Source organism: Tympanuchus pallidicinctus, unplaced genomic scaffold (assembly GCF_026119805.1).
Source record: "Tympanuchus pallidicinctus isolate F22 unplaced genomic scaffold, pur_lepc_1.0 scaffold15, whole genome shotgun sequence".
NCBI classification, from domain to species: Eukaryota; Metazoa; Chordata; class Aves; order Galliformes; family Phasianidae; genus Tympanuchus; species Tympanuchus pallidicinctus.
The window spans coordinates 11530034-11557591 of record NW_026294669.1 but is presented as its reverse complement, the minus strand read 5'-3'; the positions used below and the strand labels follow the sequence as shown (position 1 = coordinate 11557591).

General features: G+C 47.5%; 2 protein-coding genes across 5 annotated transcripts in view; both read left to right on the top strand.

Moving 5' to 3' along the window:
- RALB (RAS like proto-oncogene B) overlaps window positions 1–2691 on the top strand; it is a 66631-nt gene extending 63940 nt beyond the window's left edge. For all 4 annotated transcript variants that reach the window (XM_052676421.1, XM_052676422.1, XM_052676418.1 and 1 more), the window contains exon 5: window positions 816–2691. In XM_052676421.1, coding sequence (XP_052532381.1) covers window positions 816–935 — 120 coding nt within the window. In that variant the 3' untranslated portion in view covers window positions 936–2691. The remainder of the gene's footprint in view (window positions 1–815) is intronic.
- Window positions 2692–20201: 17510 nt separating this feature from the next.
- INHBB (inhibin subunit beta B) lies at window positions 20202–25698 on the top strand. Its single transcript, XM_052676414.1, has 2 exons — window positions 20202–20703; window positions 22991–25698. Exons 1-2 carry the CDS (start codon window positions 20301–20303, stop codon window positions 23764–23766), a joined length of 1179 nt encoding a protein of 392 aa, XP_052532374.1. The 5' UTR covers window positions 20202–20300; the 3' UTR covers window positions 23767–25698.
- The last annotated feature ends 1860 nt before the right edge of the window (window positions 25699–27558 follow it).

Below are 27558 nucleotides of genomic sequence, written 5' to 3'. Positions count from 1 at the left end.
TGCAGTCCTCTGTCACCCTTACCATAAAGATGTTCTTCTGCATCTTTGTGTGGAACTTCCTATGTTCAAACTTTAGGCCACAGCTCCTTGTCCTATGCTACATGCTACTTAAAAGAGGCTTGTTTCTAAGTATCTCAGATCTGCATAGTTCCCTGTTTTCCCTCATACAGTTATGCTTCTTAAACAAAGTTGTCTTATAATATTGATTTTTTTTTTTTTTTTTTCCTAGTAACTCTGTGAAACAGCTATTCCATCTGGTGGTGTCTAGGACCTGCGTGGGTCAGGTTATCTAGGATTTTGTGTGAAGGCATCAGAATAATGACTTTCTGAGAATCTGCTATGCAGCAGGACTTCCTGTACCTGATACTGCTACTCTGAATGCTGCAGCTCTTTCTAATTATAAAACAGACAGAATATTATGCAGCAGGATATGTGCTTGCAACCCCCTGGGAAGGACCAAACTAAATATTTTGGTTAATGAGAGTTATTTGCTGGGAGATGCTTGCTAAGCACAGAGAAATATTATCTTGAGTTCTGAATGCTACTTTTGTGCAAGAGCAATATTCAACAAAAAGCTCTTGAAACAGAGCCGTTGAATGACTTAAGTTATGATAGAGTCATGGAATAGTCTTGCTTCTTGCCACTGCTTTAGGTACCGTAATTCTAATCTTGAGTTTGTTGCTGGGGTATGTGTCCAGATTTTATTCTGCTGCTAGGTACTTTGTTGTGCTACATCACTTATGTGCTCAATACAGTCGTCTGTATCTGTTTTCAGGTGCCAGAATTTGTTTAATCTTTTTGTTTTTCCCCTCTAGGTATTCTTTGATTTAATGAGAGAAATCAGAGCAAAGAAAATGTCTGAAAACAAAGACAAGAATGGCAAGAAGAGTGGAAAGAACAAGAAAAGCTTTAAAGAAAGATGTTGCTTACTGTGATGCTTGGAGACTGTGTATATCTATCTACAAATGCCATGGATAAGATACCACTAAGGATATAGGGCTGGATTCATGAAAGGAAGTCTGTATTGACTCCCTTATCTTTTGCTTTGCATATCATACCTTCAAAATGTGAAAACAACTTCGAAACCATTTCTGGTATCCAACAAAACCTATGCCTACTTAAACTGAATTATCTCTGTCTTCCCAGTGTCTTTCAAAACTAGAAACTATAGAATGATTGTAGTTCTGAAACCTCAATTTGGTTATACAAAGTTCTTTTATATTAACTTCCTGGTTTAATGTTTCAGAATATGTTTCTTGAACCTCTCCTGGCCTTAACAAGCACAGCTGTTCAGGTTCAAACAGTTTTTTCACTGTTGCTCTTATTAATGTTGCAAACTGCAGAAAAGCTGGATGACAACTAGTCAGAGTTTCTCTGTCTTCTGTTAGTGGTTACTGAGTTGTTAGATTGAAATTTGCTGGTTTCCTTCTTACGCTCCACGTAAATAGCAACTGACACTTGAGTCAACTTGAAACAAACTTCCTTCCATGTTCTGTTCAGTCAATATGGCATTCATGAATCAAGCCTCAATTTGGACTTATTTAGATAATACAGAAAAGATACTTAAATATTGGCATTCCCTGATGTTCTGTCTTCTCATCCTTAAATTAGAGTTATGGGATGAGAAAATGCCTAAGCTTTTCATCAGAAGGAATAGTTGCCACAGTCTCCTAGAAGTGCTGTCCTGGATTTCTTCCATGTATTGTGGCTATTATGCTCATTCTGCATTGGTCATTCATCCCCTTCCTGGTACTGGAACAGTGAAAATCAGTGTTCATCAGTTCTGTTTATATTGGAGAGTGTGTAATATGTTGGAAAAGTGGGAACATCTGCATCCATTTCCTGCTGAAAATGAAAGCTGAGTAAGGATGGCTCACATCACAATCATGTCTTGGAATAGGTGAGGCGTACATGCTACCTCTCTGATTAATTGGCTAGTGAGTCTTATTTGCAAGAAGTGAATGAAGTTAAGCAGTTGCCATGTCTGTTACTCACTGTTAATTTTATATGTACTGTTTCTGATGCATAGCAACCTAGCACATGGAGATGCATGTTGAGTTCTGCTGTCAGTTATGCAATGGTGGTCATGTTTTAAGCAACAAAAGCCAGCCTAGAAATGGAAGAGAAGTCAGTACTCAGCAGGTCTTGTCAGCTCACTGAACTGTTTTCTGAGTTTTTCTGATGCAGTTTAAACTAAGTGTGGTTGCCAAAAAAAATACTTCTGTTGCTGTTGTAGAATGTAACTGTCTCTTCTGTTTGTGGAGTCTCTCAATGAATTATGGATATTTCAAAGGAGTAGACAGACTTGAAGTAGTGACTGTACCTTGCTTTTTAACCAGATGCTTAAAGCACTATTGGTGGGATGATGATGATGCTATGTGGTTGTTCAGTGAAGCGCACTGCAGCACTAAATTAACAAATACTGTTTCTTGAGGTGAAGGAGTAGCAAATACTGTTCAGTACTTAGTATTGTGATTTGAGGATGAAAAACATTTTTAACGTGTACTAGATTGCTCTTGTGCATTCCACCTCTGAACTTCGGGGAGAAAAAACATTAGATATCAGAACCTCTGTTGGTCTGAGGTTTTACAGGGATTTATCACGCTCATTGTCTTCCATAACTAGTTTAACTTGTCAGGCAACTCATTGGACTGGGGAAACTGTACTAAATAAAAGGTGCTGTAATCTTCATTCATGTCAAGTTTAGTTCATTTTCTGTTAATGTTCTGAAAGTCTGGAAATAATCCTTTGAATAATATAATTGGTATAACAAAGCCAACTGAGGGTAGCTTTTGAGGCAGAGGCTGGGAGCCTGATGGCTTATAGAACTGCATGAACTGTACCACCTGTGTCTGAAGCCTAAACACCCAGTGGGACTCTTAAAGCTGTCAAAGCTTCTAACAAAAGTTCCTCTTGAACTTAGATTCCATTTTTGTGTGTATGCTGTATCTACAGCACATGAATGTCCACTTCTGGAGGCAGACCACTCACTTAGGTTTGGCTTTAGTTGAGACCTAAAGGTTAAGTCCTTAATTAACCTAAAGGATAAACAATGGCTAAGTTCACATTACAAGCTTACCTAGGTCAAGCCCCTCTGAGGCGGATTGTAAAATGTGAGTCACAAAACTGAATAAGCTTTCCTTGCTATATGAATAGTGAACTCAGCACAGCTAACAGTGAGTGCCTCAACTGTTAACTCAAGTGACTTTCATGCTTTGACCTTTGACCTCTCTAATCATAACATACGTGACGGTATTTGGATAGGACAGATGAACTTCTGTTTAGAACAGTCACTCTCCCACTGGTGTTTTTACTTTGTGGGCTGGTTTCAATCAGATCACTTTGTCTCAACAGATAAAGCCCTAGTGCTGAGGTGGACTTGCTTAGAAGAAGCTGCTTGCTGTTTCATGGCTTGGTACTGCATTTCTTCGGTGCTCTGGTCTTGTCATTCTTACCAGAACTGCTAGGCCTAACAGCTAAATTCAGCAGCTCTTCAGTATCCTTTTCTGTGCTTCTGAAAAGCTTCAATTTAACTTTCCAGATACAGCTGAAAACATGGTAAACAGGGTGGCTACTCTGACTGCTTTGTAACAGGCAACAAGCTTTGGCTTGCACCGGGAAGTCAATGAAAACTGTTCCCCTGAACTGCAATCCTGCTGTCTCCACCTTGTATGGTGGATGTGTCTGAATGCATGTTCTTATAAAAGTGCGTTGCCCTAGTGTGGGTTCCTGAATTACTTCCAGGTGTGTTTCAGTGGACATCAGTTATGAGGTGGGTTGACTGGAATGAATGTGGAGTGGCAAAGAAATGCTTCCTTTGGATTTGGGGGTTTCCTGTGAACAGAACAAAGGTATCTTTTGGCTTCTAATCTAAACAAATATTTACAGATCAGGTATATGGAACAAGGAGGTCTTCAGGAAAAGCTCTGTGTGTATAGCTGCCTGCTAGCCTTGCTGCCTAGCTGAGGCAATTTAAGGCACTGAAGCTGATACATTCTAGTAGCCTTTGCATGTTAGGTAATTAAAAGCTACGTTTTCACTTCATTGGTGTAATCTGCCTTGAATCTTCCTTGAAATTGGCTGTAGGCAAGTAACTGGATATTTGAGGCTGGAGGTCATGCAAGACTTGCTTGCCTAAATGCAAGCACACAGCCAAGTGTTTTTCTTGCATAATGGCTTGACATAAAGTCAGGGCACTGTTTACTGCGGTGTGTAATCTCTTGTATTTGGTGTAGCTGTGGGTATTGAAGTGTTCCAGTCTTCAGATATGGGTAAGCGTGTATGAGACAAGCCTCCCATTCAAACAGAGGCTAAGTCACTATGAAGTGCAACTTCAAAAAGCAGGTTAAACTCAGGAATGTGAAAGCTGAGTTTTCCTGACTAGAAAGGCTGTCTCTAGATGAGAGTACACACCATGAAGAACATCCACAGTGACATCATACCATGTGTTATATACAGACCAAAGCTCCTTTACTGCAGTTTCTTGGCAAACCTTTGGCTTGGTGAGGAAAGATGTACACACATTTACTGGGTATTAAACTTTAGCAAGACTTTAGTACCTACCCAAAGTCCCTGTTGAAATCAATCTGGCTAATACTTTAGGTCTAAGGCACGAAGCTGCTGTTTGGAATGCAGTGGGGGAGGAATGAAGTAAATGCTCACCATGAATATTTTTTTTAAACTTTCCAAAGTGTTAAACCTGTGCTTGAGGCTGACAGGTCTATCAATTCTTCTTCAAAAAGATGATGCCGTTCATCAATTCATCTCACTTTAAGCAAATCTTATGTAGACAGAAGCTTCTCTTTAATTGCTATAAGCATATGTTGCTATATTCACCTCCTGTTAACTTCATAGATGGGAGAATGAAGAAAGAACAACAGAAAAAACTGATTTTCACTGTGGTCTCCACACTTCATAGGAATGGCAGGTGTTCCTCTTAGGAGGGAAAGGTGTTATCTCTAACACCAAGAGAGAGGTTTAGCAGAGAGGAAGTGATTGTGATGGCAAGATTTAATAAGACTGCTTTGAAATCATGTGCGTTGCCAACTTTTTTCTTACATAGCTTCAAAGCTTTGTCTCTAATGTGCACAAACATTTCTAATGTTTATAAAAGAGATCACTTATTATTGTGCTAATACAATGATTTTTATTACCATTGATAATAAAAAGAAAAACAGGCGCCACACTTGTTTGTTACTGATTTTTTACAGTATTTGTAAGTTTGATTCCTAAATTCTTGAACCAAACAACCACTGATTTTCAGTTTCTGGAACTAGTGTTTTTTGAATCAAAGTTGCAGCATGGCTGTATTACAGGCTGTGAGGAAGGAGGGAAGGAAGAAGTGACTGAAGATTCTCACGTAAGCGTTGGTGAAATAGCTTATGTATGTTTCAGAACTCAGCTGCTGCAATGGTTTGTTCACTTCCATAGCTCCCTTTCTGCAACCTGACTAGATCAGACAGCTTGCATCAACTGTCTAAACAGTTTTTCACCTTACTTGATTGATCTTGATGAGCAAATAACAAAATAAGCAGTGTTGTGCAGAAGAGCTGGTGTCAAGTCTGAGTGTGAAGCTATTGTGTTGGTTTGTAATGAACAAACTTAAGCTGAGATGCCTTGTAGACAGGATGGTCTGGGCCATACTCACTGTGCTGTCATGCCACTTAATGCTGAAAGGGTTTTACAGTAAATCTGATGAGTGCACTCTCTGACGTGGCTCTATAAGTTGGAAGTAGAACATTCCTTTGACTTCTGGACAAGGATTACAGCTGTTTACATAATCTTGCTAATATGGTGCTTGTGTTGTGTTTGCCCTGTGTTTTAGATTGATGTGGTTTTATGTAGCTCTCCTTTCCAATTAACTCTATTTTTAAAACACTTTTCAGCAGAGAAGGGGGTAACATGAAGAATCATAGGAGGCAGGATGCTGCTGCCTCGCTGTGCCCTAAGCCCAGAACAAGCCCTGTCAGGTTGGCGCTCAAGGTGCTCATAAGAAGGTGGCCTTCCTCAAGTTAAAGCAGTGTGAAACTGGTGAGTGGCTGCACATACGTAAGCACAAAGGTTGAAGGCACGCTGCCTGTGCTCTGCCTTAATCAGAACAGTTATCTGGTGTGGTTTCTTCTGTGTGCTAAGTGCTCCACCTGCTCGGGTGGCACAGGCAACCTCTTCCTGAGAACTGTTGGCTCCATCTTGTGGCTTTCAGAGTTAGCAGCTCTACCATGGAGAGGGCTGTTCAGCATGCTCAGATGAGTGTATATGTAGCTGCTATTTATCTGCTACGGAATTATATGTAGAAATCCCTGTGAACTAGAATCTTCTCTTTGCTCTGCTATTATTTTCTTGAACAGTAGGAGGCCTTGCTCTAAGTTAAAGCTTTCCTTTTGCATGCAAATGGAAGAGCCAACTCTTGTCTAAGTGTTCTAGTGTGCAACAGAACATCCAGTTTCTCGAAGGGACAGTAGCTTTGTGATTTCAATAGCATTAAGCTTGTTTGCACTGCCAGTGTTAGTATGCTCTGCTCACTGAGCAGTAATTTGTATGCCAGAGAATAGTTGTTGTTCCAGAGGACTGTGCAGTACTTGACAAAACTCTTTGTGTCTGTGGTCAAGTGAAGATGGTATTTCTTTCTTCTCGGTATAAAGCCTCAGTTCTGGAAGTGGGAATATCAGGATAAAAATACTTATTCTCATGTTCTCCAGTTTCCCTTCCCAACTGCAAACTCAGTGTCTGCTGTGGGAATGGGTTCTAAGGGGGCGATACTGGCAGCTCCCTAAGCCTTGTGATTCCTAAGGGGCTGGAGATAAGATGCGGAGGTATGACTGAGACCATGTGCTTTGCAGTTGCCTTCCAGATAAGGTTGATTAATTTTCAGAGTTTACAGCAAGTTACCTTCAATGAGCTTTGTTATTTGGCTTTGAGGCAGGATCGTGTTTTTGATATAATCAGGGTTTATAGGATTTGTTTTTTAAGGTCTAGTGTTCAGGATATCAGAGGCTTTATGCATGCTGGCTTCATAGGCCAAATACTCAAATTTAAGGACAAACCTGTATGTACATGCAGCACGGAGAGACAAGGAAAGTAACTCCCTACTGCTTAATAATGCTGTTTTTTATTTGAAAGGAAAACATATACAATAAACTGAACTTGCTCTTTAGATGAGCATTTCTCAACCTGTGGTCTCGGAGTGCTCTGTAACATGATTACCCATCCCACAAAATGATGCCATTACACTGCTATACATGTAAACAAGGAAAACAACTATGGACTGGGGGAAGGAGTAATTATCTTTAAAAATAACCAAATTCTTGCTTCTAAATGAAAACCATCATTGCAACACCGCCGAAGACAGCCTGCACTTTCACTTCCAGGTGTTTGGCTCTTCAGTTCTAGCAGCATTGTAGAAAACCTGAGATAAATGATTTAAGTCAGATGTAAATGTGACAAAAGGATCCTTGTGCAGAATGGAAGCATTCTGAAGTTTAAACTTTGCTTCCTGCTGGGAGGTGGAGTTAGGAAAACCAAGACCTGCTCCGTTGCTGAACAGATGCCTGCAGGGTGGAGTAAGTGGTTTTAAATCTAGCAGTTCTAGCTACCACCCTAGGCAGGGCTGTGGGGGAGAACCTATTCCTTTCCCGGGCCCCAAATTTTATTTCTTTATAGAGATGCTTATTTTTTGTCCATGGAAGTTAATCTTTACTTTCAGATCTTCCTGATTCTACTTGGGTTGAGGTAGCTTAGCTAGACATGACCCTTCTTTCCTTTTCTTTTGCTGCTGGTGACTGCTCTAAGTAGGTGCTGAGCAGTGCCACCAGACTGTGGACACTTGTTTCCCAAGCACTGCCAGCTGCCCAGTTCCAGCTCTGATGGCTGCAGTATGACGGAGAGTGACTCAGATTTTTAGGAAGAACTACCCATGGAAGGATTACTAATGCTAGGAGGGCCAGACACCTCAGACTTAAGAGCAGTTTCCTACCTGAGGAGCAGTAGCAGAGCAGGTGATCTGCCTGTCCCTGCTGCCAGATTACAGTGTTCTTATAGGATACCTTGAGTAAATCCTTGTGAGTGATGATGGTAGCACAGCAAATGCTTGTGGAGAAGAGGGTAACACTGTGACCAGCTGAGTTTGCTTTTATAGTTTCCCCCTTCTCTGAGCAGCACAGAGAGAGGAGGGCAGGCAGAGGTTCTCCTGTGTGGGAATAAAGGCTGTGCTTGCAGCTTTTCCTCAGGAGTCTGAAAACCAGCAGTCAGGCCTCCAAAACTACACTTGGTTTAAAAATAATGAGGTGCTTTAGAAAATGAACTTGGAGTTCTCTTTCATGGTCTTTTGTTTCCAAGCCTTTTGAGTGCACTTGCTTCATGTCTGCAAGCTTGCTTTCTGCAAGCAGTGATGGTAGAAGTATTTTTTTTCAATGCAAACAAAGATGTTCTTACACTTGCTGATTCCAGCACCTGGGGCATAAATCTTCCAAATATTGTGGCATTTGGAGAGAACTGGAGGCAGGACACACAACGCTTGACTTTAAGCCCTGTTTCTGCTGGGTCATCATCCTTTGCACTTGGAAGCTGAAGGCTTGCAAAAGGTGAAGCGTAAGGACCCCCTGTTGGTGGTCCCAGTGCTTGCCTTGGCAGCGTGCCAGGAGCCCAAGGGATACACTTAATTTTCTTTATTCATTAGCATATTTTTAATCAAACGCATCAAACCACAATGTTTCCACATGTCTCTCCCGTGGCAGATGAACAAAAATAGGTCAGTGCTCAAGTGCACCTCTTAATGTGCTGCAGTTGTGCAGTTCCCTCATCATCTGCAGCTGTGGTTGGAGGACAGCAGATGATGTGCCCTCTGCACTTTGGGGAAACTGGTGGTAAATAGGAATTTGCTTCCCTGCTAAAGAAAAGAATTTGATATGTGTCCATGACACCTCTTCCCAGCCACTGCCTAATCAGAGAGCAGGGAGAGATGCATCTGAATCCTCTCCAACTTAGCTTCAACTTTACAGCATTTGTTTAATGTTAATTTTCAGAGAAAACCAAGCAGGTGCAATGTCCAGGGTTGAGTTCCCTGGCCCTAATGAAGCTTCAGGACTGCTTACATCTAGCTTAATAACAGGCTTTTTACCTTCTTGTCACCTGTAACCTACCTTCATTTACCTCATGCTGCCAACCCATCTCTAGCTGGGCAAGGAAAATGTTGCAGTGTTGAGATCATGTTCACACTTGCAGCTGAGACGTGTCTTGCCTTGTTTCTTATCTCTGAATTGTTCATAACAAGAGCTAAGTAAAAAATTACTCTTCATGTTTTTTACATGAGCTTTCAAAGTTGGTTACACTGTTCTGGGTGGGGTGAATATTGCATCAACACCAAGTTAAAACTTATCTTTTGTTCTTTTTTGGAAAGAAAAAGGGAAATACGCTCCAGAGGGAACAGTTTTCAGCATGAGACACAAATCCAGTGAAGTACAAGGTATTAAATAGTCTTGGAGCATTTGAACAGTAGGTCTGTGATGAAGAGGTGCACACTTTGTTTTACTTTTTTTAGGAAGTCTGACTAGGACTTTGTGTTAAACATATATGTGAGGGACTATCTTGAACTTAGAAATTTGATAGAGTTGTCCTTGTTGTGCACCAGGTTGTCTTGTTCTTCGCACTGCCTCTTTGGGCTGCATGCGGTTGTACAAAGAGATGTGGTTTAGTGTACTGGTGGTAGGTGGATGGCTTCCAACCTTGGTAATTGTGAGAAGCCAAAGCTTGTAACTTGCAATTAGCTACCAGGCCTCTGCTCCATTTTCTTCCAGTTTTGGCTGACAGAATTAAATCTCTGGGCAGTGGCTTTTCCTCAGAAGTTGAGGCACTTTTATAAGTAATATTCTCCTGTTGCTAGGGCAATTCAGGGCTGTGTCAGTTGCATGAGAGGCCTGAGCTGGAGGCCTGAAGGAGGTGGCAGCTTTGCTCTGGGGCTGTGTCTGATGTGGAAACCCTCCCTACCCTTTCAGAGAGCAGAAAAAATGAGGACCTGATTATTACTTTCTTGTTCTATGTTCGTTCATAGCTGCCATTCCACTACAAGCAAATACTCTGCTTCTACCTGCTGATTCTTCAGCTATTGTACTCTTGCTGCAAGAACGATCTCTGTAAACTATCAATCACTTGTTTACTGTCAATCCTTAATACATAGTTGAATGTATGCTCTACATTCCAACCTTACATCTGTTTATTTTAGTAGCTACTGTAAAACAGAACAAATTCAGCCTTATAAAATTATCTAGGTAATGGTGGGAGCAGTTTGCCTACAGTAACAATCCTGCAGATTGGTGCCATGTTAGAGATGGGGAAGACCACCAGCTACCAACATGTAGTCCTTGAGCAGGTGATTCCTGGTCTGCTGTAATGCTCAAAGCAGTCTGCATGTTGTGTGTCACGCAGTAATTTGGACTCTGGGGCAGCTGTACCTACTCTTGCTTTGGGGGCTGTTAGCATGGCAACTGCAGAGATGGTTTGGTGAGAGGGAACGCACTGCCTTGCAGTGTTAAGGAGGCAAACTTAATGGACTTGGGAGTTTGTGGGGTACTGCAATGCCTATTCTCAACAGCCAACACAAATGCCAAATCTCTGCCTCTTTTGTCAGACCTGACATGGCAGCCATGGTACCCACTAAGGCAGCCTTGCTGCTGGAGCAGGTGCTGGGGGGGGTGCAGCCTCTTAAACCTGCTTTGCTGAAGGGCTGAGCATCTCTTGAGCATCACAGTTTCAGCTTCTGGCTTTTCTCCAGGAACAGAGCATGAATCCATTCTTGTCAGAGAAAAGCAGAAGGGTTGTCAATGCTGCCCTGTTCCGTGTATACTGTGCTCCTTGCTCAAGAGGTGAGGGCCAAGCACAGGGGATTTCACATGGCTCTATTCCTTGCTCCCAGGGGAAGTCAGTACATCTCTCCTGGCAGTGTGCTCACCAGGGGAACATCCTGCTTCCCCCTCCTTTGAGGATGAGGTATTAGCAGATGTTTTGGCTGGTGGGCTAGAAAGCCTGAGGCCTGGCCTCGTGCCTGTTGCAGCAGCCTGCCTGGAGCACTACTGGGGACACTTTGTGCCCTTGGTGCTGCACTGACCCAGCAGGGGGTTCTGAGTACCCCTGTCTCCATACCTCCTCATGGCCTGCTCCTTCCTGGACTCCTGTTAGGCAGAGGAGGGGGACTGAACCCCCCCTCCATGAGATATTGGACTCCTGACTAAATGAAGGTATGATCAAAAATAGCCTGCTGTACTCTCCACCCACCTTGAGCTCTTCTAGAGGAAAAAAAAAAAAAAAAGGAAGAAAAATTATATTTACTGCTGTGATTTTGAACACCTGATCTGGAAGGTAGGCAGGCTGAAAGCACCTGCTGTGTTGAGTCCATCAGGGAAAAGAGTCAGAGCTGCTCATTCAGTCATGACAAGATGCTTAAAGCATGTAGCATCCATCCTGGGCTTCTGAGACTCAGAGGCTGCAGGTCTGCTGCTGAAGCATGGAACGGGCACCTCAGCATCCCAGATATATCCTCATGGGAATCACCACTACACTAGGTGCTTGATGTTCCTTCATCTTTTGCTGTAACATCCCTGATTTTGACCTATAAATTCAATTAACCACGTCTGAACAGTCCTCTTATTTAAGAGCACAGATTTTACAGGTGTTGAATGTGGGCAAAGCACTTCTGTTTTTTCTTTTGTGTTCCTGACCTCTGTGCACGATGTGGTTTCTACTGGGAGTGTCAGGGAGTGGACATTCAACAAACAGTTCCTCAAAGTGCAAATATTGTGCAGCCACCTCATTTTTTGTGACATTTCTCCAAGTCATCCCCCACTCTTCAGTCCATTTAATTTGTTACCATCCAGGAGATGTGTTCATGCTGGTGCTATTGAATAAAATAGTGCTTGCCATCATGGCTGCATACCGCTGGCATCTTCAGCATCCAGTTTGTGGTAGAAGAAGTGTTCTGATTCAGGAACACCTCAGAGGTGAAGGAGAGCCTTTAAAAAATGGGGTTAGAGCTGTCCTACCTCCTGTTTCCTTTTTATGCCATTTTAAGGGGACCTCTTTAAACAGCAAGGGCGCACAATGTTGGCCAAAATAAGTTGCCAAAATAAGTTGCCAAAATAAGCCACCTTAAAGGTCCCCTGACAGCTGAGAGAAGCTGTGGCTGTGCAGGGTACCACCCAGTGCTAATTCCTCACACAATGCTAGCATCTCTTATCCAGGAGGTGCAGACCTTGAACTATGCCCTATGACTGTTTTCCTATTTCCCCCAAAAGGCTGCAGTAAATGAGATCTTCCTAGAGCAGTCCTGCTGTGTGACAGCAGCTGCTGTGTTATGCTCTCCCAGAAGAGAGCAGGACCTGTTCTGGGCTGTCACGGTGACCCTTGAGCTGTATGCTTTGCATTTGCTGTCTTAGTGCCCTCTGCTGCTCCTGGAGCTGTGGGCCTGCAGGAGGGGGCCCTGGAGGACACGCAGCAGCCAAATGCATCTCTGCTGAGCTTGTGTGACTCAGAGCAAGTACCACTTGTCTCTAGTAAAGAGAAGCTGGGGAGAATGAAAAGACTAATTGGGTCCATGTTGGGATGCTGTGGTACCCTCATTGAAACCTAGCCTAGAAAATGAAGCTCGCACCTTTCACTGTTGCCCACAAACAAGGCAGTGGTTTCAAGGGATCTTTCATGACCAGCAGTGGTGAGGAGCTGTTATGCACAACATCCAAACCTGAGTGCATCTGGCTCTGGTGTGGGATCATTGGTTGTATTGTTTTGTGGGTTTTTTTTTTTTGTTGTTGTTTAATATTCTATTTTCAGCTGGAAATTACTGATGTGACCAAAGTCCGATTTCCTTCAGCAGTTTCTCCCTTCCTCCCCCCACCTTTTCACACTCCCCGAGGTCTGACCATCTGGAAATCCTCCTCCACCTCTTCATCATGTGTGAATTTCCACCTAGGGCTGAAAGTGTCACTGTACTAAAGTGTGATGCATTAACACATTGAGGCAGAAAGCAGAGGGGAGTTGGGGATTATAACACTTCATGACCCACTCCGCAGTTGCTCTATGATTTAATCATCTTTATCAGCTTGTATCCTTTCCTTTGCATCCCCGTATCCTTTATTAAAATATTCCTGTAATTAAAACAAACAAAAAACCAACACACAAACAAACTGTGGAATCTTGTTGTCAGCCTAGAATCGGCTCAGAGGAGACCTATCTGAAGGAGAACACGCCTTGTTCACCGGAACAAGCTTGAGGGCCTGGGAAGCTCTTTCACAGGGAAGGTACTGAATGATCTCCATATCTCTTGTTACAGATTGCAAACTTGGGCCTCTCTCTTGCCAGCCTTCACACACGTGATCTGAGCCATTGTGATTCATATATATACATCATATTTTATATAGATATATGTATGTATTTAAATAGAAGCAGTAATCATGCTATCCTGAACAGGAGAGAAACCAAACCCTGCAAAGTATGTATAGTGTTAGTTTATCCTTTCAGTGCAGCAGAATGCAGAGTTCTCTAGTTTGGAAGTCAGTTAGCTGCCTAGCTTTCTCCCAGCTAAATATTGAGGCTTATTATGCTTCAAATAAATAAATATATATATATTTCTTTTGTGGCTTGGTTGCTGTAATCATCTTGGTTGTAATAATGTTACTAGCCTCAGGGCTATATTTATTAAGATTTTAATTTAAAATCTTTCTGTCCTTCAGCATTTAAACAGAGGAAAACCCCACCTGGAGTAGCCAAAAAAAAAAAAAAAAAGGCTCATCCTTTTCTTTTTCATGCATTCCCCTCCCCTAGGCCCTCTCTCTCATCTTTTAAGCAGAAAAAACCCTAAAACAAGACACCTTCCTGTTCCTTCTTTGCACCACCCCTAATGTCTCAGTATCTATGTCTCTTGCAGGCCAGTTTCTGCTTAATGTGATCCATGTGCTTCTGTTCTTGCAGTCTTCAGAGCAGCTCTTTGTCGTCTTACCCTTGTGTAGTGTATTTCATAGTAATATTTCAACATACTGTGATTTATTCTTGATAGCGTTGCACCAGGACCGAAACTACAGCAATAAATGTTGCTCAGAAATGGCAAAAGGCATTGCTGAGGAGACGGGGGGGTAAGGGAGGCAGCAGAACAAAACTTGCTTGTAAATGGTGGGGTTGGAAAGCTCCCGTGTTCTTACAGCATCTTTGAGGAACATCTCAGTGGTCTGAGAGCGGCAGCCAGAGCTGTGGTCTTTAATTTCAAGGTGTTCTAGAAGAATCACAGACATGTGAAGGTTGGAGAAGGCCTTCTGGATGATCGAGTCCAACCATCAGCCTGACCTACCGAGCTCCATCCCTAAGCCATGCCTCTCAGCATCATGAAAGCAAATGCTAGAGAATCATAGAATCACGAAGAGTGGAAAAGACCACCAAGGTCACCCAGTCCAACCAGCAGCCCATCCCCACCATGCCCACTGAATAGCCACACTGTATGGGTATGTTTGGGTTTGGTGCAGCAAAGAGCACGCGGAAAACAAATTCTGGCAAGTGTGAAGAGACTGAAAATGACTTTTAACAGTCGGTACTGTGGCCATGCAGTAAGCCTCACTCTGAATAGGGTGCATTCTTGTACGCTGCTTGGTTTTAAAGCTACTTAACAAAGGTTGAATGAATGTAGGGCTTGTGAAAAAGGAGTGCGGAGAAGGAAATCAGCCTGAGTGCAGGGCTTCTGGCTTCCTTCAAATTGTGCTTGGTGCTCGCCAGGTGCCACCAATGGTCCAATAGGCAGCTGAGCTGCTGAGCTCCATCTCCCACAGCACTGCAAAATGCCAGGCATCTTTTGCTTCTGAACTCTATTTAAAATCAGTGCAAAGCCTCTCCATCCCATCCCTGCGCCCTGCTTTTCTCAGGACAGCCAATGTTAGCACAGCTCTTTCCTGGTACTCACGTCCCTCATCTGCTCCACGTACCACAGCTGGGTGCACAGATGAAATACAGCGGTCGCCTTTGAAATGCATCGCCTCGGTGTGCGGCGCTCGCATTATGAGAAGTTTTAACTGTTTTGTTTACCACTTAAATGCAGATTTTATTTTCTCTGTCTTTGCTCCTTTGCAAGGCTTTTGGTGTGAACTTAAACATGAAAATCGTGTTCTTTAACAATATGTTAAAAGTGCTTATATGTTAAAAGCGCTCACCACAAAGCAGACACTTCTTTGTTGGGCAACCAGCATGGCTTTTTCATCTCGTCTGTGTGTCCTCACCCGCCCCAACCTATTTAGGTCAATACAAGCAACTTCAGAGGAAGTCACTGCTTGGCTATAAGAGTACGGCTTTGGGCTGCTGAGGACAAAGCGTGTGAGGAAAACAGGAGTGCTCTTGGGCCATCCTAGAGCTGTGGATACAATCTGAATGCTAGGGGTATCCACCTGATGGTCTTTGGTTCTTCTTTGGACACCAAAGCCATCGTTTTGCTGAAAGGCACTGCCTTGTGCTCTGGGACAAGGATCTGCGCTTTGTGTCCTGGGGCAGCAGTGTGGATCCAAACCTTCACGAGGGGTGGAGAAGAGGTTGGGACGCTGCCCTGCAACACCACAGGTAAGGGGCCGGGCAGTGGGATGGGATGGGATGGGATGGGATGGGATGGGTTGGGATGGGATGGGATGGGATGGGATGGGATGGGATGGGATGGGATGGGATGGGATGGGACTGTCGGGTCCTGTGGAGTCCTGTCCTCCCTCTGACCTCCATGTCTCCCTTCTTGCCTGACACCTGGGCTGGGCTGCATTGGCTGCTGTTCCAGAACGTGTTTGTTCTTAAAGGAGTGTAGGGAAGCCAGGGAACCTCTTGCTGTTTTTTTTTCTCATGAGTTGGGTCTGCCTCGCCAGTTCAGAAAACATCCCAATCCTTTCAGAATGACATTTACCTATGTGACTTCCAATAGGCCTTCTCCTTCCACAAATCTCAGGTGCTTCTGAAACTTCCAGTGGTTTTTTGCAGTTGTTTTAAAAGCATTTGGTGATTGGGGTTAAATCCAGCTGGTGACTGGTCACTACTGGTGCTTCCCAGGAGTCAGCTCTGGGGTCAGTCACATCCATAGAGGTGTTCAAGAACTGTGTAGATGTGGCACTGAGGGATGTAGTTAGTGAGACGGGCTGATGGTTGGACTTGGTGATCTTAGTGGTTCTTTCCAACCTTAATGATTCCCTGATTCATTTATGGGTAGTGAGGAATCACTTTCTTAAGAAGAGAAAGAAGGGATGAATAGAAATCTCACACAGAGCGCTGCCCTCACAGCCCCGTAACCACATCTCTCTGCAGTTAAAGCATGATGACAGCGGCCACCCTGCACAGAGCTCTTCCACATGTGGAGCAGCAGTGCATGATCCAATGTCTACCCTTGAACTCCTGCAGGAGAGCAGTGCTCTTCTGAAGTGCCATTTCAAACAGATTGCGCTCCACTATGCCCAACCTCCTCCATGTAGATACAGCTAGAAGAGCAGAAAAAGTGCTTTCACCAGTATAGCCTATGTTATTTTGAGGAAACGCTTGCAGAAAAAGATGCCTGTGGTAGTAGAACTTGTGTCTGCTGGTATCAAAGGGCAAGTGCTCATAGTGCAAACCAGGCCTCTTATATATGAGAAGCTTTAGGCAGTTCAGCCATCGGTAAAGAAAATCCTTCCTCAGAGGGATTAGGAAGGTTACCTAACAGATGTTGCTGCTGGTTTAAGAGCACAAAAGGTGATGGAGCAATCATAGTGGGGGCCAGAGCTGTGGCCATGCACTGTGAAGATACACCCTGGGTGGGAGCTGCCCTATGCCGTGGCCACATCCTCTGCTTCAGAGCATCCTTCTGGTCTGGGGGATGCAGACCTGCCCCCAGAGCAGCATCTGCACTGTCTGGCCTGGGAAGACAGCAAAGGGTTGTGGGAAGAACTGGAGCAGTGCGATGCATTGGAGCACACTGCTTTGCACAGGCTGAGGCACGGCATGCATCCCCATCTCCTTACACCAGCAGCTTTAATGAGCATCAGATTTCCAGTCCAGTAGACTTGGACATTTCTGCAGGAAATGCCCTCAGTGCTGCACCTCGCACAGCACCTCGCACTGCCCACTCGGCACACATCCCGGCCCTTCCCTTCCTGGCTTCCCCTGCATTTAACTCATGGAGACGCATGACCCTGAGTCAGATGGTGAGCAGCCGGTTAGAGAGGTGCGTGTGAACGCAGAGCCTCACGCAGATGAGCTCAGAGCAAACAGAGGACGGGGGGGAGGTGGGGAGGGTGCGAAGCTACCACCTCCGTGCTGCTCCTTCAGCTGCGGTGTGCCAGCAACAGGTCTGTGCCCAGGGGATAGAACTGAGAGCTGAGGGCTGAAAATGAACAGAGTGCTATGGCTCCATCACCAAGCTGTGCTCTCTGAGCGAAGCACAGAGCCAACCCTGCTGCCTTCATCGCTTGGGAGGGAGCCTCAGAGTGAACCCTGAGCGCACTGTCAGTAAGGGGAGATTAATCAGTGCGTTCATTTGTTGGCAGCTGCTGGAGAGGATGCATCTTCCCAAGGTCTGAATATGCAAAAAGCCCGTAGTTTGCTGAAAGAGGAGGAAAAAAGGCAAAGCAGCAGCAGCAGGAAAGGGCCAAAATGGCCATGTTTACCCTCAGTTTTCATGTGACAGTGACCTCTACGCACCACTCACCACTGCTCTGCTGTTGTTTTCTTGTTAGCTCTTTGCTGTCAAATTAATTACTGTGAAGCACTAAGCCTGCCGCCTTCACGTGCTCTTATTAGCTTACAGGATGTCCGAGTGATTGGATTTTTAGCATTATTTCTTTTTTTACATTCTGGGTTTTCCATTCACAACCTGTTAGCAGGAGGCACGAAATGCAGGCGCTAATTCTGAGCCCCTTATGCAGTGTAGGTGTGCTACGCTGCCCTTAATATCACTGTGATCAGACCGGGATTGCGATGCGATGGTACTCCACGGCGCTGTTTGTCTCTCCTCAAAGCCAGAGAAAGATCGGTGGTGGTACGGGGATAGCGATTCTGCCTTTAGCTGATCCCTCACTGACCCTCTTTATGCCCCTGGTGGCTTCTATTAGTGACAGGTGACAGCAGCCTGTGCAGCGCACACAGACACACTGCCCAAGTTTTATTTTCCTTCTTAAAAAAGCGGCGGCTCCTTGTAAACGCGCTCCTGCCCTTTGCGAAGCCAGCGCTGGGCTCCGCGGCGGTTACGACGGCCTCGCGCTGCCTCCCCCCGCCCGCCCCGCTGCCCCTCGCCCCGCCGCTTCCCGACGCGGCCCCGCGGGGGCGCCCTCGGCCCGGCCATGCCCGCGGCGGTGCGGGGCCGCGCGGCCCCGGGGTGCACCCGCAGCTCGGCGGGGCGGAGGCTGCGTGCACCTGGCCGGCTCACCCCGACCGCTGGGGCCCGCCCGCCCTCCCTCGGGCTTGGCTGCGGGGTAGCCGGATGGGAAGCGGAGCCTTACCCCGCCCTCGAGGCTTACCCGCAAAGGGAAACCCGCTCGCAGGGCTCGGGGTCCCGTTATGTCCCCCTCACCGCACCGCGCTGCCCAGGAGAGCCCCCGTCCCGCTGCACCGAACACACGCTCGCACCCGCCCCGTCGCAAAACCAACCCGACGGTAAACTTTCTAATGCCTTCTCCTTTCGAGTGCTTAAAAGGCAAAGGAACAGCCCGGGGGGGGCACCCAACTCCCGGCCGGGGTCGGACCTTGCGGCGCGGTGCGGTGCGGTGGGTGTGTGCGGGAACCGGGAGGAACGGGGGGAGTTAAAGGAACAGCGCAGTTAATAGCTCCGCATAAGGAAGTTACTGTAATAGCCCGGGGGGCAAAAAACTTAATCTTCCAAATAGTGAGGAACCCACGGCGGCTCTGTTATAGGTTGGAGTTCCCACGTGGTTTTAACTCCTGTATAAAAGTTTCAGTAGAAAGTGCCACAATGTCGTGATTTTGCAGGGGGGGGGTGGGAATTAGCAGGAGGAGACGCGCGACCGATAAGCGAGGAGCGAGCCGCTTCCCCGAGCCTTTCCACTGCGGAGCCGCGAGGGAACATCAGACGCGTTAAAAAAAGCCCCAACCAAACCAAAACAAAACGCGGCGTTGGAGCCGGCGCACGGCGAGCGGAGATCAAACAGACGCGGAGAGAGAGAGGAGGGAGAGAGGGAGAGACAGATTAACTGGAACAGCGGCGGCGGCGGCGGCAACAACAACAACAACAAAAAATAATACTTATAATAATAATAATAATAAAAACCCAAACCACCAACAAGGGAGATATTGCTTAAAAAGAGCGAGCGAGGCAGCGAGCCGCAGCGCAGGGCTGACCGAGTGGATCCGCGCAGCACTCCCGGGACCGCCGGCACCGCGCTGAGTCCCCGCGGAGCGGCCGCGCAGCGCTGCAGAACCGCGCGGGGACCGCCGCATCCTCCGGAGCCTCCGCGCGGATCTCCCGATCCCGCCGTCGCGGGGAGACGCCTCGGCACCGTGGAGCCGTCGGCCACGCACCCGCCGCCCGCGGCCCCCGCCCCGGCGGTGCTCCGCGTCAACTTTGGCGGCGCGTCGGGAAGCGGCGGGCGCTGAAGGAAGGAGCGAGCGGAGCGCGGCGGAGAGGCTCAGAGACCCGCACCCACGGCCTGTGGATTGTTGTCTTGCGGGGGCGGAGTGGGCGGGGGGGTACAAGTGGCATCTCTCCCCCCCACCCCCCCTCCTCCTTCCAGGCTATAAATTGGATTGTATATAAATCTGCTTCGGTTATCTCCCTGACCCCCCTCAATGACGCCGGACTAAAGAGCTCTCTCCGCGGCCCGCCCGGACCCTGCCGAAGCGAGCGATGGACCACGAGCGGCGGCGCCCGGGGATGCCCCTCTGAAGCGCCGCGGGGCCCCGGGGCAGCGCGGCGCCGCCTCCCCCAGCTCCCGGCTCCCCTCGCACCTCCGGCCCCGCTCCCCCTCCCTCCTTCCCCGGGCTGCGCGGCCACCCCCTCACCTGCTGCCGTCCCCCTCCCCCGCGGAGCCGGGCGCTCGGTGCGTTCAGCCCCGCCGCCCCCCCCCCCGCTCCCCCCCCTTCTCTCCCTCCCTCCCCAACTTCGGTTGCCTGCGCGGGCGGCCTCCCCCCTCCGCCTCCCCGGCGGCACACGCCGCTTCCCCGGGCCCCCCTCCCTCCCTCCCCGCGCGGAGCGGTTGCGGCCCCCGGCTTGGCTGCCGCCGCCCCCTCCGCGCCGCGGAGCGCTCGGAGCGGCGCTGCCTGCAGACGGGCTCCCTGCGGCGCTCCGGGCCGGCCCCAGCTCGGCCCCCCGCTCCTCCGCCATGGACGGGGCGGCTCGCCGGGGGGTGCTGGCCGCGCTGCTGGCCTGCGGGCTGCTGCTGCTGGGAGCCGCCGCCACCCCGACCCCGCCGGCTCCCGCCGGGGGCTCCCCGCAGGACACATGCACCTCCTGCGGCTTCCGGCGGCCCGAGGAGCCGGGCAAGGTGGACGGGGATTTCCTGGAGGCGGTGAAGAGGCACATCCTGAGCCGGCTGCAGATGCGGGACCGGCCCAACATCACGCACGCCGTGCCCAAGGCGGCCATGGTCACGGCGCTGCGCAAGCTGCACGCCGGCAAGGTGCGGGAGGACGGCCGCGTCGAGATCCCCAGCCTGGACGGGCAGGCGAGCGCCGGGCCCCCGGCCCACGACCCCGTCTCCGAGATCATCAGCTTCGCTGAGACAGGTGGGCGCCGCCCGGCCCCGAGCCGCTGTCCTCTGCCCTGCCTGCCCCGAGCCCCGCAGCCCGTCCCCTGCCTGCCCCTGCTGCCCGTCCCTTGCCCGCTGCGGGCCCTTGGCTACTGGGCTCATCGGCCCGTCCTTAGCCTCTACCCCTTCCGCCCCGGCCCCCAACGCCCCGCTGTCCCGTGCCCCTGTGCCCGCCAGCCCCCTCGCCGGGTCCCCTTGCGGGTCTCCTTGCAGCGCTCCTTCCAGCCACTCGCCTCTGTCCCCTGCATCCCGCTGTCCCTTCTCCGCCTGTCCCACTCCATCCCTCGCATCCCTCACTGCAGCTGATACCCTTCTAATTCCTCTGCTCCGCAGTGTGTCTGTTGAGGTCTGCTTGCCCTCCCTGGCTGTTCCATCCCCACGTATTTAGCCTTCATTCATGGTGTTGGCCTTGTCTGCCTCCTACCGCTGCTGTTTGTCTCCCTTCTGTCCGTCTGTCCCTGTACTGATTGTGCCATCCCCATCATCCATCCCCATCGTCCTGGCTGCCTCAATCCCACGCCGCCCCTGCGGTCGCACGGCACTGAGTCCCTTTGCGGAGCTTCCCAGCAGTTCACCCAGGTGGCCGCTGTGCTGGTGAACTTTGCACATCTGCAGTGCTCTGTGCACTGCTGCCTGCTGTCTATCTGCCCATCTCTCCTTGCCCTCATTGCTCTTTCACTCGATTCATTTCTCTGCCTCTCTATCACTCTGTGGCATCTATAGATCATTTGTCCACAAAATAAATCTCTTTCTAGCCTGGATGCTGCCTACTCACCTTCTTTATCTACCCTCCCACTTAGCAAAGCATATACATGTACAGTATCTATGGGATCTGTTGCATTATACATATGCTTGTTATATTCATATACAAAATTGATGGGCGCACACAATCTCGTGCAACACAAGCGATGGGGATCGGTGCAGCAACGCTGTACTGTTCTTTTTCTGTCACTGTCACCACAGTTTATAAAGAAGTTGTGTATTTATTAGCGTGCAGAAGGTGTTCTCAGCATAAGCAATGGTGTTGTTATTTGTTGGTGGGCTGTTGGTGGGAGGTGTGGGGTGGGCTTCTTCCACTTGCTTTTCAATGAACACTTTGAATATTGCCTCGATGTAAGATGTACAGAAACACAGTGACAATTCCTTGTCCCTGAAATATTACAGGGTGAGGAATGGGCCCTGCAGGCGAATTAGGAGGGAAGGCATCTAGGGTAACAAATGGAGACACTGACTGTGCAAAAAACCATTGACAAAAATTACAGAGATTCATAGGAAAACAAAAGGAAGAGAAATCTTCATTTGGCTGCGTGCAGAAAGAAGTCAAACAGATAAGGACAGATGAGAAAATGCCTCTCCAGCAGTAATTTAAACAGCGACTGCAAGGCTGTGATTCAAGCACCAGCATTACCGTCCCTGCTGCAAAGGCACATTCATCACCTACGCCAGATTTGGTTGGGACTTACAGTGCAGAACGGCAGCGGGGACACCGGTGTTTCTGCAGCAATGCATGCGGCAGCACCTGTGTTTACAAATAATGGGTTATGTCAGACATTTGGTGACATTTGGTTTTCTGGGATAATGTCACTGCTGGAATTCTGATGTTACTGAGTAGTTCACGGGGAGCAGTCAGCAGTGGTGGTGCAGCGAGAGCGGCTGCTTCATTTGGTCGCCTCTAGGCGAGTTATCGCAGCGAGGAGAAAGGCAGAGGTTGGGATGGTGAATGGCAGATATTGTACCAGGCTAGGAGGGCTTTGCTTCATCTGTAGAAGACTTAGGGATGTTACTGAAATATTTTTCCCGCTATCTTGTGGATCCTCTCTGCTAAACGGCCGTGAGAGTATGTGAAAATCGAAACAAAATCCCCAGTTTGGCATTGACGTTTCAGTGGTTGCTGAAAGGGCTCTCGCTGTGAGAATCGGCCAAGAGCTGAAAGTTAAAACTATTCTTAAACCAGCGAGATAGGGCAGTGCAAGCACCAGACCTTTCACGATGCTGTCGTGGTGTCCGTGCAGCTCTCCGGCTGCAGAAACCCAGTGCTGGGAGAGCCCTGGCTGGTGGCAGTGCATCCGACCCACTCGGCTGCAGCCCGGCAGCTTGTTTCGATTGCAGATCGGGGCTCTCAGATTCATTGCATGCCTTCTGGCTGATGCAGCCCCATCTCCCTTTCGATCAGCTGTCTTCCGGCGTTGCCGCTGAACCCAGAATCATACAAAAGATACATTTTCTTTTTGACTTAATCTTGCTGATCTCTCCTTATCTTGCAGACGATCTGGCCTCATCTAGAGTCCGCCTCTATTTCTTCATCTCAAATGAAGGGAACCAGAACTTGTTTGTCGTTCAAGCCAGCCTGTGGCTTTACTTGAAGCTGCTTCCATATGTCTTAGAGAAAGGCAGCAGGCGAAAAGTAAGAGTCAAAGTCTATTTCCAAGACCCGGACACTAGCAACAAGTGGAATGTGGTTGAAAAGAAAGTCGATCTCAAAAGAAGTGGTTGGCACACTTTTCCCATGACAGAGGCGATCCAGGCTCTGTTTGAGAGAGGAGAAAGGAGACTGAACTTGGATGTTCAATGTGAGGGCTGTGAAGAGTATTCAGTGCTGCCAATTTATGTGGACCCCGGGGAGGAATCCCACCGGCCTTTTTTAGTGGTGCAAGCCCGCCTCACTGATAACAAACACAGGATCCGGAAAAGAGGCCTGGAGTGCGATGGCAGGACCAATCTATGTTGCAGGCAACAGTTTTACATTGACTTTAGACTCATTGGGTGGAATGACTGGATCATAGCACCATCAGGTTACTATGGGAATTACTGTGAAGGGAGCTGCCCGGCCTACTTGGCTGGCGTCCCGGGGTCGGCTTCCTCCTTTCACACCGCCGTCGTGAATCAGTACCGAATGCGGGGGCTGAACCCGGGCACCGTGAACTCCTGTTGCATTCCAACCAAACTTAGCACAATGTCAATGCTGTACTTTGATGATGAATACAACATTGTGAAAAGGGACGTTCCCAATATGATTGTGGAAGAATGTGGTTGTGCTTGATTTGAGGTGTGTTTTTTTGGGGGGAGAGAGAGAGAGAGAACATTCCCGTACGAGATGGTGTTGGAGGAAGTTTCACTGTGTATCCAGGCATCAGTGTTGAAAAGTCACTGTGGAAAAGTTTGACGAAAAAAAAAAAAAAAAGAAGTCATTTCACTTTGGTGTCAGGACAGTGGCAGTTTGTGGATCTTGGACACTTATATATCCTACCACTTATAAGTTAATGCTATGAGATATCTTAAAGACACACACACACACACGCACACACGCGCACCGTGCGCACACACAACCACGCGCTCGTGCACACACAGACACACACAGACACGAGGCAGCTTGGGAAAGGGACGTGAGCGCAGGAAGTCAGTGACCAGTGACGACGTACCTACATGCCTGCCAGTACGAGTGGACGGCTGCGCAGCTGTATCCCCGCCTGCCAGCAAAGCCAGACCGAAATGAGCTCCCTTTGCTCAGGCAAAAGCACAGACTGCGAGAGCACAACGTATTCTTGCACGCAGGTGTCGAAATGACCAAACTTAGAGAGAGTAAAAAAAAAAAAAAAGAAAAAGAAAAAAAAGTCGACTGTCACCTCTTAGGTCTAGTGGGAAGCTGCAGGACACCTGCCTTTGTAGGTGATCACTTCCTCTTAATTTAAATTTATCTAATTGTAAGCATCACGGAAAACCGTATCTTCTTACAGCACTTCCAGTAAGCACTTCCACTTCGGTAACATCTGAGAGAGAGAAGGAGACAGACAGATACGCAGCTGCTGTGTTTCTGGCATCGGACTGTGGCGGGGTCTGATGCTGTAACTGACCACTAGCAACCCGCGGATGGCTGTACCTGTTTGTGTCTTGGAGAAGGGAATCTGACACCGTATCTGGACTGTGTTGACCGTGAGCATCTCTCACTGTTCTGAGAGCAAAGAGTCAGAGTTGCATTCTGTGTTCTTCGACGGGGGACTCGGCGAGGAGCTGTCGTGTGGGGAGCGAGCAAACAAGCGGCCGCTACCACGGCTAAACCAATGAACCCTGCACAGGAGCGACAGTGCCGCAGTGGAGACGTTCTGAAAAATGCAGTGCATTTAGTAACAGGCAAGGAACACTTTAACGAGTCTTGGAAAGGAGGAGAGAGGAGAGTGCTTTCAATTTCCTTACCAGGAGGTGTCAAGAATGGCCATAAAGATCAGAAGATAATGATACAGCATAGCACTTGCAAACTGCTTGAATGCACGTATAATAGCACTTGCAAATTTCAATGCCTTGAAAAGTGGTACTTGATAGTGCACTTATCTTTGCTCACTATCTAGGTAAACAGGTGCCGCATGAGCTATGCAATTTAAAGTGTTGACCCATACTAGACAAAACTGGACTTATGATATGACTTTTTTATATTTTTTTATACTTGAAATTAAATCTTTTGCTTCTTTTTTAAAGCGAATGATTGCTTTTAATGTTTGCACTGATTTAGTTGCATGATTAGTCAAAAAACTGCCATTTGAAAAAAATGTTATTTTTATAGCAGCAAAAAATGAATACAGTTAAATGTATTATACATAAAATTTTGGAACCAAAGAGGCCAACATATTAGTTATAATTTTTATGAGATGGCAAAGCCATCATATATCATGTAGTCATGCTGAGCAATCCCTCACGAGGCCTACCAATTGTTTCAGGGTACAAAATGGATTCTGTTTGTTCTATTCAGTGTCTTTTCTATACCATACGCACATGGAACGTAGAGTGAAAAAAAAATGACTATTGTAGAATACATTACAAGATGTGCATCCTTTAAATCCAATTTTTATGTTTATTTAATAAAGTTCCTTTTAGGTTCTGTTCCATAATAATTTAAACCAAACAATTTTCACTTAGATTTGCTGTTGAAGTATTTTACATTTGTGTACAGTTTAAATAAATAAAAAGATGGAAAACTGGACCTGCTTTTTTTTTTTTTTTTTAAATTTTTTTTTAAAATTGTTTGATTTTGGTGCAGTGTGCAACAACATCTGGAGAAACGCAGTTGCTTTTTGGGGCTGAGTGCAGGCGGTGAGCCATCACGTCAGGATGTACACAGATTGGGCACTGCAGAAAGCAGTGTCTGAGAGCTCAGCTGCCATCCTGAAGTGCCATGCTCTCACTTCATGGCCGTCTGTACCTGCAAGCATCTGCTCCTTTTTGCATGCACTGGTGTGGGTCCGTGGGGTGCGGGTAGGGCTGCGTTCCGCATACCTGCCGAGCGCTGGGAGCGAGTTCCTGGTTCACCTGCTGTGTAGGAATGTGACTTCTTGCCTGGGTCACTCCCCAGCACAGCGCTTACCAGAAGTGAGAAATAAGGGGAAAAGCACTTCCAGGAAAAACAGGCCAACACTAATGCTGATCAACTTTTGTTTCTCAAATTCACTGCCAGCCAGGAGATGTTTTTGGAGTAAAACACATCCTATTTACTAACTTAAACAAAAAATGTTGACAGACACTCACAGGAATCCATGTCAGCCACACGTATATTCAGATATTGATTTCGCTGATCTCCACAGACAGCCCCTTCCTGCCGGAGGCCTGACCAAACGCCAGCTAATGCTGACAGAAGGACTTCTGTTGACTTAGCAAATGTTAGCTCTGACCCCGAGACCTGGGAAGTGTCGAAGAAGCAAGTTTGTGCGGCTAATGACAGGTTCTGGTTACAATTCCAATTCAAGCACAACTCTGCCCACCCCCTCCCAAAGCCACACTTGGGGGCTAGACCACTTTGCTTTGGAAGACCCTTATGAGTAATCTGCTGTGGCCATGCCAACAACTTGCTGCACAGAACACAGTCCTCAGACCAAATTTTTTCAGTATTTCCTTGCTTTTTTTTGCCACTTCTCCCTGCACACCTCTTGTCAGAACCATTCCTCCTGCTCCATTTTGTGGCAGCGGGGCGAAATGGCTCCATGGCGACCTGCTGCATCTGCCGCCTCACTGTCGAGTGCAGCAAATTCCCCTTGAAATCAGTTGGAAGTACACGTGCCTACAGTCTGAAGGCATGTTTAACCTCAAATGACACAGTCTTTGTAAATGAGAGTGGGCAGCGCTGTTAGAAATGGGATATATTAAGAAATGTCTTCAGTCAATGTGCAGGGCCCTGCAGGCAGGGCTTGCTGAGACCTCATTCCCAATGGAAGGTGGTTGGTTTCTGGGCTGAACCCAGGCCCTGTGCATGGGCACATGGACTCATGTGCTCTGTCACAAGGAGAGCAGGTTGTCTCAGGGTGAGACAGGAACCTGCTGTCCTGGGGATCTGTGGGAAGCCCAAATGGCAGCAAAATGGGGCTGGCTGAGGTGGGTATGGGGTGTGGGCTGCACTCTGCATCCCACAGCAAACCCACAGCCAAGCCTGGGATCCTGAACAGTCCCACAGAAGCTGTCAAACAAAAACCCTTCACTTGGTAAAAAGAATTGCAGCGCTCTTCCTTGTTATCCCTGCACCTCTATTTGAAGCTAGAGATCTGCCATTCACAGGGCAGAAATGGAAATAAATCCATAATCATAATCATGACGATCATAAATAATTGTAGTGTGAGAGGTGTCAACATGCGAGGAAAGAGTTGTTCCAGGTTCCCAAATCGTTTTTTTTTGAGGTGCAACAGTCTCTGGAAATAGATCTGGATGGGATGTACTCTGGATTTGGAGAGGTGCGGAGTCACCCACAGCTTCAAGCACAGAACAGGAGCAAGGTGCTTCCAACACACAGATTTCTAAGGCTGAAAGGAAATAAAATTTTAAAAGTCTTACTTTGGAGGAGGGGAAGGCAGCAATT

Coding starts and splice junctions, on each gene's coding strand:
- INHBB (XM_052676414.1), top strand. CDS start 20,301: ATGGACGGGGCGGCTCGCCGGGGGGTGCTGGCCGCGCTGCTGGCCTGC. Junction 20,704..22,990: donor CATCAGCTTCGCTGAGACAG/GTGGGCGCCGCC, acceptor CTTATCTTGCAG/ACGATCTGGCCTCATCTAGA.